This window comes from Gekko japonicus, unplaced genomic scaffold (assembly GCF_001447785.1).
Source record: "Gekko japonicus isolate JY-2015 unplaced genomic scaffold, Gekko_japonicus_V1.1 scaffold1220, whole genome shotgun sequence".
Classification (NCBI taxonomy): domain Eukaryota; kingdom Metazoa; phylum Chordata; class Lepidosauria; order Squamata; family Gekkonidae; genus Gekko; species Gekko japonicus.
Genome location: NW_015174879.1, coordinates 220,560 through 236,582, shown reverse-complemented (window position 1 = coordinate 236,582; position 16,023 = coordinate 220,560). Strand labels below are relative to the sequence as shown.

Here is a 16,023-nt window from a genome sequence, read left to right as displayed (position 1 = left end):
TATTTAGACGCTGCGGTCTGAGGGGGAGCGTGCCCCCAGGGGCTCCTCTGGGCTGTCAGCTCCATTCGCGAGGGCCGCCTGTCCCTGCTCCAAAATGTGATTACGCGGTTCTAATATGGGTTGCAAATTGGGTTAGAGTTATTGGCCAGGCCTGGCAAAGCATAAGATGACCGCCTCCCCCTCCCCCCTGCTCAAAGGCCAGCAGACGCCACGAGCTGAAATGGCTTTTGGGAATTGGTACTGAGGGGGGTGGGGTGTTTGAGGCCGCGCAGACAGCTACAGAATTGAATACAACTGAACTTCCTCACATACACACCGGCTCTCGTTTGGGGGCCTGAAGCAGAGTTGCCAGTCTCCAGGTGGTGTATGTAGAAACAACAAGGAGATCACGGGAAGGATGCAGACAATGATGAAAACAGCCGTGATGTAGTATTATAAAAATATATAGTTAAACTGCTGTTTGCAGTTTAAACTGCCAACCGAGCAGTTCGAAAGCAAGAAATTGCAAGTAGATAAATAGGTACCACTTCGGTGGGAAGGTAACAGCGTTCCGTGCGCCTTGGTGTTTAGTCATGCCGGCCACATGACCACGGAAACGTCTTCGGACAGCGCTGGCTCTTCGGCTTTTAAAGGGAGAAAAGTACCTCTTTCTCTACCTGCTCTTTCCCATGCATAATCTTATAAACCTCAATCATGTCACCCCTCAGTCGTCGTTTCTCCAAGCTAAAGACCCCTAAGAGCTTTAACCTTTCCTCATAGGGAAAGTGTTCCAACCCTTTTATCATTCGAGTTGTCCTTTTCTGCACTTTTTCCAAAGCTATAATATCCTTTTTAAGGTGTGGTGACCAGAACTGCACACAGTATTCTAAATGAGGTCGCACCACTGATTTATATAGGGGCATTATGATATGGGCTGATCTGTTTTCAATACCCTTCCTAATAATCCCCAGCATAGCTTTGGCCTTCTTTATTGCAGTCACACACTGTCTCGACATTTTCAGTGAGTTATCTACTACAACTCCAAGATCTCTCTCTTGACTCCCTTGGGCTGCTCACATAGCTTACGGGGCCTGGTTTTGTGCCCTCTGGAAGTACGCAACAAGTGGCCTGCTGACTCCGACGCCATCCGATTTATTTTTCCATTTTGGCTTTTGTTTTTGGTTCGACAGTTCTGCGCGACCCTTGGAACCACAACGTGCTGCTCTTTCGACAAACTCCCGGAACTGGGCCCGATGTGTAAGTCTGTTGATTTTATCTCTGAGTTCACTATCGATGGCCACGCTGATTGTGGAGTAGCTGCCCCTTTGTTTCCAGGGGAGGCCACAGCGTGCTGTCTTGACATCTTTTCAACAGCACATGCAGGCTTTCTGGTGGTGAATTTCAGCGGGCTGAAGAATCCTCCTTGTTGGAAATGTATGTGTTTACAAGGTGTAGTGTATCAAGTCCGGACAAGTCCGGACAAGTCCGGACAAGTCCAGACATGTCCAGGGACAACCGTGAGCATCGCTCCTAGAGACAATGGACTATGAGGATCCTAGCCCGCTTCAATCAGGGGGCTAGGTTCCTGGCCGAGAAGCCAGTGGAACTCTCGGCCACTGTAAATCTGACAATCCAGTCATTATAGGGTTAACTCGTTCACCTAGTATTGCTATTGTTTGGACTGACCGGGAAGGGAAACCTGGCACAGAGCCAATGGGGGATTAGCCCGGGAAAAGTAACTTACATTGTGATACAGATTGGTTGTTTGTTTCAGGTGACTTCCTTTCTAGGGGTCGAGAAGGACAGATTCTCCATTACCTGTTGTTAGTGTGTAAGAATGGTTGAACCGTAGGCAGCTTAGAAAATGTAGCTCTTAGGAGTTTTGTTATTTTGTAGGTTCCCCGTATACCTTTTACCCTTAGAAATAAAGGTTTTTAAAAGCAAAGAAATCTCTTCTTTCCAATAGAGCAAGATCCATTGATACTCTGAGTATTTTAAATACTTTTGACTATCCTGAGCGGCTTTCGTACAATGAATGTTTGCTTATTACCCATGTGCTGCATCCAGCTCAAGCCTCTTCCCCTAAGCTGGGAGAGCAAATGCTCTAGAGGCTCTGTGGTCATGCTTCTGCTTGGCGTGCAGGAGGTCACAGGTTCAGTCACCAGTAGAAAAGGATCAGGCAATAGATGGTGTGAAACCCTACTAAGACCCTGGAAAGAAGAAGAAGAACAGAGAAGAACAGGAGACTGGATTTATACCCTGCCCTTCATTCGGAGTCTCAGAGTGGCTTACAGTCTCCTTTCCCTTCCCCTCCCCACAACAGACACCCTGTGAGGTAGACGGGGCTGAGAGAGCTCTTTGAGGCCTGCTCTTGAGAGAACAGCTCTGAGAGAACTGTGACTAACCCAAGGTCACACCAGCAGCTGCCTGTGGAGGAGTGGGGAATCAAACTCGGTTCTCCCAGATTAGAGTCCGCGCTCCTAACCACTGCACCAAATTGGCTCTCTTTGCCATGCCAGTCAGAGCAGGCCAGGGCCAGTTCCATGTTTTGGGGGGCACACTTTCTAAAAACACTTGGTTGGTTCCAGAAAAGGTGCTGGCAGAAACCAGAATGCCCACAGTTGCCATGTTGGGTACCCCTGGCTCTGCAGGATCGGTCCTAAGCAGGTCTGCTCAGAGGTAAATCCCATTGTATTCGGTGGGAATTTCTCCCAGGACAGTGTTCTTAGGATGTGGCTTTTAGTTTCAATGGGGCTTTGTTGCACCATGCGGGTGGGCCCTGCATTTGCTGAATACCCCGGCCTGGATGATCCCCAGCCCAGCCCGCACTCTCAAGACTCAGTGGCTTCCAGGCCTTTCAGCTTGGCTACATCGGGATGCAGTGCAAAGTTTTAAAAAACAGACAGACACTCTGCAGACAGCAAACTCCTCCTGCAATGCTGATCATTCGGTTAAGTGAAAAATCGTTCACAGTATTTTTCGTTTTATAGGTAATGCTGAGAATATCTGGATGCACATTGACGCTGCCTATGCGGGGAGTTCATTCATCTGTCCTGAATTTCGCCACCTTCTCAACGGAGTTGAAGTAAGGAACAGTCCTCTGAAATCAAAATGAAATAGTTGGGTGTTTAGTTCCTCCCTAAGTTTCTATAGAGGTGGACAGAAAGAGAGAAGCACAGATATTAAGGGATGGATAGAAGGACTTTCCTGCATTCTCATTTCTGTTGCTCGTGTGTTCCAGTTGTTTTGGTGGTAGTGTTTTTTTTCTCCATGTAGGGGTGTGCAGGTTTTTTCCTCGGTATTTTTCAGTTCGGGTCTCTTGTACCTGAAAAAATTGCAGGATTCCCAAAAAACCTGGCTCCCAAGACTGGTAAAGTATTTGGATCTGGAATTTTTTGGAAATCCCAGGGTTGGGGTTTTTTTTGTCCAATAGACCCAAATTGAAAAACACAGAGGGGGAAAAGACCAGCGGTAAAGCTGCTACAAACAGCTGAGAGGTGGCTCAGCTGGGACTCTTTTGGGTGGCCCCTTTAAACTGGACTGCCCAACAGAGCTCGCCAAGCTCTCCCCGCAGGCTCTGCTGGGCCTCTGCTGGGCAGCCCAGTTTTGCTGGTAATTCCTGAATATATCTGGGATTTTTTTGGGGGGTTGTTTTTTTGTTCTCTTGAAAAATCCCATATACATTTGGGAACCCAAAATATACCCGAAAAATACTGAAAAGGTGTTTTTTGGGTATATTTTTGGTTCGGGTAGACCTGAATGCACACCCCTATCTGTATGTGTTTCACTCCCTCTAGTGGTTGATTCAGTATTACACCCCTTCATGTCTGGCATATCTCCCTGCAGATTTAAACTGCAGGCAGTTCGAAAGCAAGAAATTGCAAGTAGATAAATAGGGACTACTTCGGTGGGAAGGTAACAGTGTTCCGTGCGCCTTGGTGTTTAGTCATGCCAGCTACATGACCACGGGAACGTCTTCGGACAGCGCTGGCTCTTCGGCTTTGAAACGGAGATGAGCACCACAACCCTAGAGTCGGATTCGACTGACTTTCGAGCAAGGGAAACCTTTACCTTTACCTTTTATGCCGGACACAAAGCTGTGTAATATCAAATCGACCATTAGAGGGAGCATAAACATGTGGAACACACATGTACACTCCAAGGCAACAGGTACACACAAGCAACGAAATTGACCAGTGCAGAGAAGCCCTACTGAGAGAGGAAGCTGCAGGTATGTTCAGTAAAACATGCAGTGGTAGACCTGGAATAGTGTCTGGGGATAGGGGGAACCTTGTGGACAGATTCTGTTGGCTGCTGTGATTTTGCATTGTTGCTGGCCGTTTGGTGCCATCCATCCATGCTCATATATATTGTGAGTGGCTCATAGAGCATGAAAGTCCTCTGTATGCTTTCCATGAAAGATGGTAACTTTCAGATATCTGCTCTGAATCTCCCTCTACTAAGGATGCATCCATACTTTGTTGAATATTGCATGGTTATTGGGCTGTAGTGGTTAAGTTTGGTGTAGTGGTTAAGAGCCAGTTAGGGGAGGGGAAAGCAGTTTGTAAGCCACTCTGAGACACCTTTGGGTGGTGAAGGGCGGGGTATAAATCCAATCTCCTCTCCTCCTCTCCTCCTCGTCCTGTAGCAATTGGGTTGGATCCAGCAATCTTTCAGAGGAAGGTGCTGATGGTCTCAGATTTTTCCTGTTGTTGTTGTTGTTCAATCGCACAGTCGAGTCTGACTCTTTGTGACCCCATGGACCACATCACGCCAGGCCCTTCTGTCCTTTCACCATCAGACACATCCACAGCTGAGCGTCCTTCCGGCTTTGGCCCAGCCGCTTCACTCTTTCTGGGGCTACTTGTACTTGCCCTCTGGTCTTCCCCAGTAGAATATTGGACACCTTCCCTCTAAGCTGTGGAGTCTTGTGAGCAAAAATTCTACTTTGTGAGCTACTGGCATTAAAGTTGTGAGCGAGCGATTTGCCTGCTGCATAAATCAGCTTGCTCTAGAGCCATGTTTCCTGAGCTAAGACAAACGTGTGAGCCAGAGGCTAAAAAATTGTGAGCTAGCTCACACTAACTCAGCTTAGAGGGAACAGTGCTTCCGACCTGAGGGGCTCATCTTCCGGGGTCATATATTTTATCCTTTTGTTACTGTCCATGGGGTTTTCTTGGCAAAGATACTGGAGTGGGTTGCCATTTCCTTCTCCTGCGGATCACGTTTCGTCTGAGTTCTCCGCTGTGACCTGTCCGTCCCGGGTGGCCCTCCATGGCATAGCCTGCAGCCTCATCACACCACGTAAGCCCCCTTGCCACGTCAAGGCAGTGATCCGTGAGAGAGAGAGTGATCTTTCCCACATCCCCCCACGAAACAGCTGCTCTTTCTGACCTTGAGAAAGGTTATTCCTGGAATAGTGAGATCTGAAGGGACTCATAGCCACATGAAGCGGCAGCCAAACTGTGCTGATGGAAGAGGTGGAAGGGTGACTCCACTCCCAGCCACTCTCCAGTTCAGCAACCTGAACCATGTGACTAGTAGTCCACATGGTGATCCCACAATCCTGGGAATTAACTTTCCTTTGTCCAGTAAGTACCCATTGTCCACAACTGGATTGTCATCCCACAAAGGAAAAACGTGCCGTTAACCTTAGAGAGCAATAAAATTTTGGGAGTGTGAGCTTTCGAGAGTGAACGCTCCCTTTGACGAGTCCCTTGGACTTAAATCGAGCTGTTCTACTGGGAACCAACACGCCTACCCTCGGAAACTACCCGCTGTTAATGACGACCAGGGGTCCTTTCCTGCAGGAGCGCACAGGAGCGGAGCTCCGGCAGTAAAGAGCCCAGGGGGCGGGCACATGCAACAAGCCCCACTCCCTGCTCCCAGCAGCCCTCGGTTAGAGCAAGAAGCAGCCAGGTAAGTTGCAGAACCCGGCCCCCCAGTCCAAAATAGTCCAGTCCAAAACAGTCCAGTGGCACCTTTAAGACCAAGTTTTATTCAGGTACAAGCTCTCCCTCCTCTATGAGGACAGATCTGCACGTTCTTCCCCCCCCATAGCTAGCAATCCAAAACAGCCCAGTGGACCCTGAGCATTGGGTGTTGCCTTCTGACACACTTCCGGTGATGCCAAGGGGTGTGGCATATGCAAATATGCTAATGAGTTATGCTAATGAGCTCCTGCACCTCTTTTTCTACGAAATGAGCCCTGGCGACGACTATCATGCGCTATCCAAGAATGTGTGGATACAAGCTTAAGAATGATCGAGGTGTAGAGCTGCCAACTCCCGGATGGGAAATACATGGAGATTTGGGGCATGGAGCCTGGGGTGGGCAGGGCTTGGTGAGGGGGGTGGACTTCCGCAGGGAAGAATGCCATAGAGTCCGCCCTCCGAGGCAGCCATTTTCTCCAGGTGAACAAATCTCCATTGTCTGGAGATCGACTGTAATTCTGAGAGATCCCCAGGCCTCACCTGGAGGCTGACAACCCTAGCGATGAAGCTGCAAGAAAAATTCTTTTTGCCCTCTTTGGGTGTCTATGTAGATAAACCGTTCTTGCCTGCATTGATTTTGAAAAGTAAGGAACATGCATCTCAAAGAAGAAAAAAGGATAACCTTTGCTACAGAATGAGGGAGTGTTGTTCTGTCTAACCTATTAGGCACATTAGTTCAAAAATATTCTGTTGACTTTCTTTTTTTCCAATATGCCATGCAGCTCGACACTCGCTAGCCAGCGTGCTTGGTCAGATAAGGGCAGCGTAATTTCCTGACTCTCCCCCCGGGCTGCCGGATAAACTCCTCGTCTTCCATGTCAGGAGAGAGGAAATATTGCTGTTTGACGAAAGCCAAATCCTAAAGAGCGCCACTGGGCGGGGGCTGATAAAGAAAATGCGGGGAGAAAAAGCATCCCTCTTTTTCATTTTTTTTTTAATCAGCAAACAAAGCGTTCTTGCAATTTCCTGTGTGGGGTTTTATTGGCTCCTGAAGGAAATGAATCATCTGTCCGCCGTTGTGTTCTAGCATCTTCCAGCGTAGCAACCATTCAACAGGGTTTGAATAGATTTCTTACGGGAGCCATATGGGGTTTTTCCCCACCTCTCCGAATTCAGTGTTTTCTCACAAAAGAACTTAACAAGGGAAGCTGTTGCAGTTTCCCTGTTTTTGCTGGGAAACAGAGAAAAGCCTGGTGTTCCGGAACTCTGTGCCGTTACTTCTTGAGGTATTTTCAGAAATCCCAAAAGTAACCTAAGTCAGGTGTAGAGATGTAAAATTTCCGGAAATTTTGAAGCTCGGAAAAAAACCCGTTTTTTTCCATTTCCCCCCGGAAAAAATCGGAAATTTCAGAAAAATGGAAAAAAAATGCTACATTAGCATTTCTTTTGTCTTTTCCAGATTGAAAGTCATTCTGTTACTTTAGGAACATAAAATATGACTATGGAGTTTTTTACTTGGCATGAAATTATCACAATTAGCATATTAAAAATATAGTGCATCCAAACAATTATTACAAACAGAAAACCCTCCCACATGCAAAAACAAAACTGAAACCTTTTTCTTTTCTTCTGACAATAGCACCTCCTAAAGGAAGAAATGCATCTTGTTCTTGCATTGGAGACTTCAATCTGTAACCTAGGATTTGCTTTTCCTCCGTGCACAGAAATTAGATCAATCTGATACCATACATATTTTTAAGAAATAATTTGGAAAATATTTGAACACCTTGTTTTAAAATATTTTATTCATCATGTTAAAATAAAATGTTCCATAATCAATTTTTTTTCCTTTTCTTTTCTTTTTTCAATGTTTCCAATTTTTCGGGAAAAAACAAAAAAGGCTTCATCAGGCGAGCCCCATCTTGGAAGCTAAGCAGGGTCGGTCCTGGTTAGCCCTTGGATGGGAGATCTCCAAGGAAGTCCGGGCAGGCAATGGCGAACCTCCTCTGAACATCTCTTCTCTTGAAAACCCTATGGGGTCGCCATTAGGCAGCGGCAACTTAATGGCGCTTTCGACCTCCATTTTTTTTTAAAAATGCTGGCAACAAAGTCGTCTGTGGTGGTGGTGGGAATGGCCGGCAGCAGGGAACGGGGAAAGGAAACCCCCAAGCTGAACGGCATGGACGCTGTATGGCAGCGAGTCCACAAAAGAGCGCTGTTGCCGTGCAGAAGCAGCTGGCGTCTGTTTGCCTCCAACAAAAAGGTGGAGAGCAGAGATGAGCATTATAGTTGGCGAGACATGTTGGGTGCAAGCCGGTTGGAACAGATATCGACTGCTGTATACAGTCAAGAGAAATCTGTAGAGCCTGGTGCTCCTTCACTGGAGGTGTGGCCTGACGAAGTCCTGAAAGGAAACGGATGGGAACCTGGGCGGTCCGTCGCCACATCTCTCAGCGACTGTGCTCTGTGGACATTTATCAACCATTACCAGGGGTCATTTCGTAGCAAAAGAGGTGCAGGAGCTCATTAGCATAACTCATTTGCATATGCCACACCCCCTGACATCACCGGAAGTGTGTCAGAAGGCAACACCCACCGCTCAGGCTCCACTGGACTGTTTTGGATTGCTAGCTATTGGGGGGGTGGGAATGTGCAGATCTGTCCTTGCAGAGGAGGGAGAGCTTGTACCTGAATAAAACTTGGCCTTAAAGGTGCCACTGGGCTGTTTTGGATTGCTATGGGGGTGGGGGCTCTGCAACCCTTGGGCATGTGGAGTGAGCAGGATGGCTCTTTAGATCATGGCCTGAGAAGTTACTCCAAAGCTGTTCCATGCGTTGTGAGTGTGGTCCTTTTGATGCTGATTTTTAGGAATGTAAGAAGTTTATGTAGGGTTGCCAGCCTCCAGGTGGGGCCTGGGGATCTCCCGCCTTTACAACTGATCTCCAGCCGACAGAGATCAGCTCCCCTGGGGGAAATGGCTGCATTGAAGGGTGGACTCTATATGGCATTGTGACCATGCTGAGGCCCCACCCCTCCCCAAACCCCGCCCTCTCCCGGATCCACCCCCAAAGTCTCCAGGTATCTTCCAACCCAGACCTGGCAACCCTAAGTTTATGATGCCTAAAAGAGAACTAACATTGGGTGGATGTTAAATTTTACGAGATAATATTCAAACATTTGACCAAGAATGCCTCTCTAGCCCATTGAAGAATGTGTAATTAAAAAAAACCCCAACACACTCTCATTTTTAAGTTTGCAGATTCCTTTAACTTCAACCCACACAAATGGCTTCTGGTGAACTTTGACTGTTCTACAATGTGGTAAGCAAGCATGGAACCTAATCAGCAATCTCCTCGTACAGTGCTTCCCACAACCACGGTCTCCATGTTCTTTTTGCAGAAACTGTGTGCTTGGGAGGAGGGTTAGAGCCTAGATTCTGGTAACATTATGCAGGTGTGTCTTGCGGCCCAAGTTTCATCACAGCAGAAATATATTTGAGGGGGAAACTAGTAAAATATACACTTATTATGGAAATAAGAAAAATGTTTATCATTAAGGGCTTTTTCCTCATAAAATCTGGTACTTGAAGGTAGTACTTCTTCACCCAAAGAGTGATTAACACATGGAATTGACTGCCACAGGAGGTGGTGGCGGCTACAAGCATGGACAGCTTCAAGAGGGAATTGGATAACCATATGGAGCAGAGGTCCATCAGTGGCTATGAGCCACAAGGTATAGATAGGAACTCTTTGTCTGGGGCAAGCTTGGAGGAGCTTCTAGTGTCCTGGCCCCACTGGTGGACCTCCTGATGGCACCTGGTATTTTTGGCCACCGTGTGACAGAGTGTTGGACTGGATGGGCCATTGGCCTGATCCAAAATTGGCTTCTCTTATGATGTTCTTAAGGTAGAAGTTGCTATGTTTATGTGAGGTTTATGGAGGTGGGCCCTTCAATTGTATCCCTGTGTCTGTGTAGAATTTTTATCCGCTGTCAGGGCTTTAGTTCACCGATTTACCAATTAAATGGATTAAAATTGCAGCCCGATTTCCAACCACCACTGAAGTTGTTGAATTCTGAGGTAAAGCAAGGCACTGGCAAACTATTTGTCTTCAATATTTGTTCAGGGTGAAGAAGAGAACAGATTTAACCTGTGCCTTTAAGATAGACCCTGTGTACCTGAAGCACGACCATCAAGAATCGGGTAAGATACCTTTAAATCATATATTGTGTGGCTAACTTGAAAATAGTTTTTGACTGGCAATGCTTATTTTATTCTGAATAAATTTCACCTTTTTCAAAATGGTACTTCTCCTTATTGTTTGCACCATCCCTTCCCTCAGGATCCAGATGTTTACAGGATCACCTTTGTTTACCCTTTCAAAAAAAAATTCTTACAAAGAGCTGTGCCTATCTGTCTTTGTGAATGAGTTCTTGTAAATTTCTCCTCGCCCCAGGAAAAAGGCTAGTGTTTAATTCATCCCAGTCCCTTCGGTCAGAGTTCCCCTCCGTCTCTACCCTGTGGAGAGAGACAGAAAACATCTACAAAGACAGAGGAGCATTCTGGGCAGCGTTCCCTCTGAGCTGAGTTAGGGTGGGCGAGCTCACAGTTTCTTAGCCTCCGGCTCACCCATTTTTGCCTTCGCTCAGGAAGGAGGGCTCCAGAGCAAACTAATTTATGCCAGTTTGGTGTAGTGGTTAAGTGCGCGGACTCTAATCTGGGACAACCGGGTTTGATTCCCCACTCCTTCACTTGCACCTGCTGATGTGACCTTGGGTCAGTCACAAGCTCTGGCACAGCTGTCCTTGAAAAAGAGCAGTTTGTGTCTGAGTTCTCTCAGCCCCACCCACCTCCCAGGGTGTCTGTTGTGGGGAGGGGGAGGGAAAGGACTTTGTAAGCCGCTCTGAGACTCCAAGTGAAGGGCGGGGTATAAATCCAATCTCTTCTTCTTCTTCTTCTTCTTCTTCTTCAGTAGCCAAATTGCTCGCTCACAGCTTGAATGCCAGGAGCTCGCAAAGTAGAATGTTTGCTCACAAGACTCCACAGCTTAGAGGGAGCCTTGGTCCTGGGTATGGCGGCAGGGTCTGATTCCAGGTGCCAGAGAATCTGACAAAGTTGCCGTGTTGGAAGCCATTTTCCTGTCACTCCGGATTGTAAACACAAGCGTGGGGGGGGGCATGGTTGTTGGCCTGCCCCGTGCCTGCCAATTGCCTGGCAATTAACTCCGCTGCGGACGGGGACACAGATCCATATTTTGTCTGGAACTATAATTTTGTGTCAATTTGCAGGCTCGCATCCGGGCAATTGTGCTTGACTTCCCGGCAGGCCAAAGATAACAGTCATTTGGTAGCCCGGGGTGGATGCTGCTTTAGGCCGTATTATAGAGGCCACATATGCTAGCTCGTCCAGGGTACCCCAGAGATGGGAGTGTGAAGCTTATAATAGCTGGTGGCATTCTGCCGTACAGCTTGTTTCCGAGGCAGTACTCGTAGATCATTAGATGCCCATTTTCGCAACCTGCAATTATGCTTGCAAGAAGTGGTGGCGGCTGCAGGCACAGACAGCTTCAAGAGTGGATCGGAGAAACATGTGGAGCAGAGGTGCATCAGTGGCTATTAGCCACAAGGTATAGATCAGGGGTGTCAAACATAAGGCCCGGGGGCCAGAACCGGCCCCTCCAGGGCTCTTATGCGGCCCGCAAGCAACTAGTGCGAGGGAGGGAACAGGAGAATGCTCGGGGGGGAGTGGGTGGAGCCACTCCGATTGTGGCTTCAGCATGGCAGAACAACTTTGCCTGCAGCAGTCAAGCAGCGTGGGAGCGTCTGCCCCGTGCTGCACTGCTGGCTCTCCAGTCCACCCATACTGGTTTTCCTTTGCATGCCCCTCCCGGCCCATGGGGCCTTGCCGTGAGGATACACCAACTCGGAGCTTATCAGCTGCTGCAGTTTATATCTCTGGTACCTAGCATTATGTTTTATGGCACCCATGGCCCAGCCCAACAAAGTGACATTCATGTCAGATCCGGCCCTCGTAACAAATGAGTTTGACACCTCTGGCATAGATGGAACCCGATGTCTGGGGTGGTGATGCTCTGTCTTCTTGGTGTTTGGGTGGCAACAGTGGGAGGGCTTCTGGAGTTTTGGTCCCGCTGGTGGACCTCCTGATGGCACCTGGGTTTTGGCTACCGTGTGACACATGAATGTTGGACTGGATGGGCCACTGGCCTGATCCAACATGGCTTCTCTTACATTCTTATGTCTGGGGCAGTGATGCTCTGTACTTGTGGCTCTTGGGGGGGGCCACAGTGGGAGGGCTTCTGAAGTTCTGGCCCCACTGGTGGACCTCCTGATGGCACCTGGGTTTTGGCCACTGTGTGGCACAAGAATGTTGGACCGGATGGGCCATTGGCCTGATCCAACAAGGCTTCTCTTATGTACCTCACTGCCAGTTGCCTCAATAGTTTGCGTCAACCTGGCAGCCATTAAAGGAGCAGTATCAGGGAGATGGAATGGCGGTTTTCAATGGCTCATTGGAGGTTCTGATTCTGGTACAGCTTTATGCACGCTAATCTGCTGGGGAGCCTTTAAAAGCAATGGATAACTGGAAGTCATATGTCCCTAGGACTGTATGGAGGGTGAACTAGATGCCACCTTTGCAACTGTATGATCCCGGATTTGTATTTCCTAACGAGAACGTGGGAGCATTTAGGCTGGGGAGGGGGTCAGTCCGCAGGGCTCTTTTTGTAGCAGGAACTCCTTTGCATATTAGGCGACACAGCCCTAATGTAGCCAATCCTCCAAGAGCTTACAGAGCTCTTCTTACAGGGGCTATTGTAAGCTCTTGGAGGATTGGCTAAATTAGGGGGGGTGTCGCCTAAGATGCAAAGGAGTTCCTGCTACAAAGAGAGCCCTGATTTCTGTAACCCTAATGTAGCCAATCCTCCAAGAGCTTACAGAGCTCTTCTTACAGGGGCTACTGTAAGCTCTTGGAGGATTGGCTACATTAGGGGGGGTGTCGCCCAATATGCAAAGGAGTTTCTGCTACAAAGAGAGCCCTGGCTGACGTAACCCTAATGTAGCCCATCCTCCAAGAGCTTATTTGTGTTGGGATGTGGACGGGCGCCGGATGCCACGGGATAATAGCGCTCCTGCGATCAGACGCCCGCCTTTGCCACGCGTTTTCGGATACTAGTGCACTTTCCTTGGTACTTTTTAACTCCGCATCTTCGGCGGGATGCCACGGGTTGCGCTGTGCTTCCCAGATGTTGTGGTGTGATCACGCCCCGAAAATCCACCCGACATTTGTGCCTTTCGTGCAGCAAATTCTTCATGTGACCGGGGCCAAAGTGAATCTGGTATTGGGGCTTGCAAAGCTCCTGATGCAGTGGAAGGGTGGGCCTGCATGGTAAGCCGCTTTGGGTCCCCATTGGGGAGAAAGACAGGGTATAAATGGATGAGAATAATAATAATAGGAGACTGGATTTATACCCTGCCCTTCATTACTCGAATGAGCCTCAGAGCAGCTTACAATCTCCCTTCCCCTCCCTGTGAGGTCGGTGGGGCTGAGAGAGCTCTTTCGAAGACTGCTCATGAGAGAACAGCTCTGAGAGAACTTGTGACTGCCCAACGGTCACACCAGCAGCTGCATGTGGAAAAGTGGGGAATCAAACTCGGTTCTCCCAGATTAGAGTCAGTCCGCGCTCCTGACCACTACACCAAACTGGCTTCAGCCCTAACTAAATAAATAAATACGTGGAGAACACTGTAGTATAGCTGGAAAGTGGATACGATAGGGCAAAAAATATCGTTCACCAACGTCTCAGAGATATTGAGCAGCAAACATCCTATGCTGTACTTTCGCCTCTTTACAAATCTTTGAAACCCAAAATTTATATGACTGCTCCTTTATATTTAGCCAATATTCCCAACCCAAATCATAGATGGGCTTTTTCCAGAGCTAGATTTGACACTTTTCCATCGGCAGTTCTTGCCGGAAGATTTCAACGCATCCCTAGGCATTTGAGATTATGCTCATGCCCCTCCGAGTCAATTGAGACCCTCTCCCATATATTATTCCAGTGTTCCTACTATGCAGAAGAAAGAGCCCTTTTAATTACACCTATAATAAGGTCATTCAGACACCAAGGACAATTAGTAATCCACTCTGAGGAACTTTTGCTGAAACATCTATTGGAGGACAAATCCATTGCAATATCAAGGAATGTTGCCAAATTTCTCTTTATTGCATTTACAAAGCGTAAGCTCCTCCTCAATGTTCCTCATGATATCTCTTCTCTGTAATGCTTTTTGCTTTTGTTCTGTATGCTATTCTATGGGTCTCTGACCGTAATAAAATGAATGAATGACTGTAGTATAGGAAATAATGCTTCACATCGAGGAGTTTCCGGCAGTGTGGAGCAGATCTTAAAGGCTACCAAGTGCAAAAGGCCTTGCAGAGCATCAGTGGTGGTGATCTCTCCCAATGTCCTCCCTGGGATGACCGCACCACACTTCACGTGGCCTTCTGCCAGCCTGGGCGCTTCAAGGCCTGGGCCGCCTGAACAGTGGCATTCTAGCGACTGTATGTTTATACATGTTATCATTGTCTCTTTTCTGTTTTTTACTTGCAGGACTCATCACAGATTATAGGGTAAGTATCGTATTCCCAGGGACAACTCACAGAAATGTAGAGCTGGAAGAGACCTGTGCAGGGAATTCATGGCTACCTCCTCCCCCACTCCCCCAGTGCCCCCTGCTGTATGCCCAGAGGAAGACCAAAAAACCTCCCCAAAACCCTCCAGGATCCCTGGGCCAATCTGGCCTGGAGTACAATTCCTTCCTGACTTCCAGGGGTCATTTCCTGCAAGAGCGCACAGGAGCGGAGCTCCGGCAGTAAAGAGCCCAGGGGGCGGGCACATGCAATAAGCCCCACCCCCTGCTCCCAGCAGCCCTCGGTCTGAGCAAGAAGCAGCTAGGTAGGTTGCAGAGCTCCCCCCCCGGGGCCCCCGGCCCAAAACAGTCCAGTGGGACCTTTAAGACCAAGTTTTATTCAGGTACAAGCTCTCCCTCCTCTGTGAGGACAGATCTGCATGTCGCCCCCCCCCCCATAGCTAGCAATCCAAAACAGTCCAGTGGAGATTGAGCGGTGGGTGTTGCCTTCTGACACATTTCCGGTGATGTCAGGGGGTGGGGCATATGCAAATGAGTTATGCTAATGAGTTATGCTAATGAGCTCCTGCACCTCTTTTTCTACGAAATGACCCTTGCTGACCCCACAGTGGCAGTCAGCATTACCCTGGGCGTGTCAGGAAGGGCCACAAGAGGCAAGCACAGGGTCTTCCGTCCCTGCCCCCCCCCACGATCTGCCTAAATTCACAGAATCAGCATTGTTGTCAGATGGCCATCTAGCCTCTGCTTAAACACCTCCAAAGGAGAGCCCACCACCTCCCGAGGAAGCCTGTCCCACTGAGGAACCATTCTGAAAACCCTTTTGATTTAATTTCAGTCCGTTGGTTCTGGTCAGATCTTCTGGGGCAACAGAAAACAACTCCGCTCCATCCTTTACATGACAGCCCTCCAAGTACTTGAAGATGGTTGTCATATCACCTCTCAGCCTTCTCTTCTCCAGGCTAAACATACCCAGCTCCTTCAACCTTTTCTTATAGGACTTGGTCTCCAGCACCCTCACTATCTTTGTCGCCCTCCTCTGGACACGTTCCAGCTTGTCAGCATCCTTCTTAAACTGTGATGCCTCAAAATGAACACAGTACTCCAAATGAGGTCTCTCTCAGCAGAGCAGAGTGAAGTGATACTATCATAATACTTTCATTACCCAGGCATCAAAAGAATTCAGGAGTCATTGAGTTGGTTTAAGACTACTGTGGTGGATCCAGGCACTTTGCCAACAGAAGAGCCACTGGACCTCCTGGTGCCACCTGGGTTTTGGCCACTGTGTGACACAGAGTGTTGGACTGGATGGGCCATTGGCCTAATTCAACATGGCTTCTCTTGCGTTCTTATGACTGGGGCAGTGATAATCTGTATTCTTGGTGCTCGGAGTTCTGGCCCTGCTGGTGGACCTCCTGATGGCAGCTGGGTTTTGGCTACTGTGTGA

The 16,023-nt window shown here is 48.3% G+C and overlaps 1 protein-coding gene across 3 annotated transcripts in view; it reads left to right on the top strand.

The window, feature by feature from the left end:
- DDC (dopa decarboxylase) overlaps nt 1-16,023 on the top strand; it is a 68,102-nt gene that overhangs the window by 37,835 nt on the left and 14,244 nt on the right. For all 3 annotated transcript variants that reach the window (XM_015424875.1, XM_015424874.1, XM_015424876.1), the window contains 5 exons: nt 1,170-1,236; nt 2,970-3,064; nt 9,165-9,232; nt 10,037-10,113; nt 14,540-14,559. In XM_015424875.1, coding sequence (XP_015280361.1) covers nt 1,170-1,236; nt 2,970-3,064; nt 9,165-9,232; nt 10,037-10,113; nt 14,540-14,559 — 327 coding nt within the window. The remainder of the gene's footprint in view (nt 1-1,169; nt 1,237-2,969; nt 3,065-9,164; nt 9,233-10,036; nt 10,114-14,539; nt 14,560-16,023) is intronic.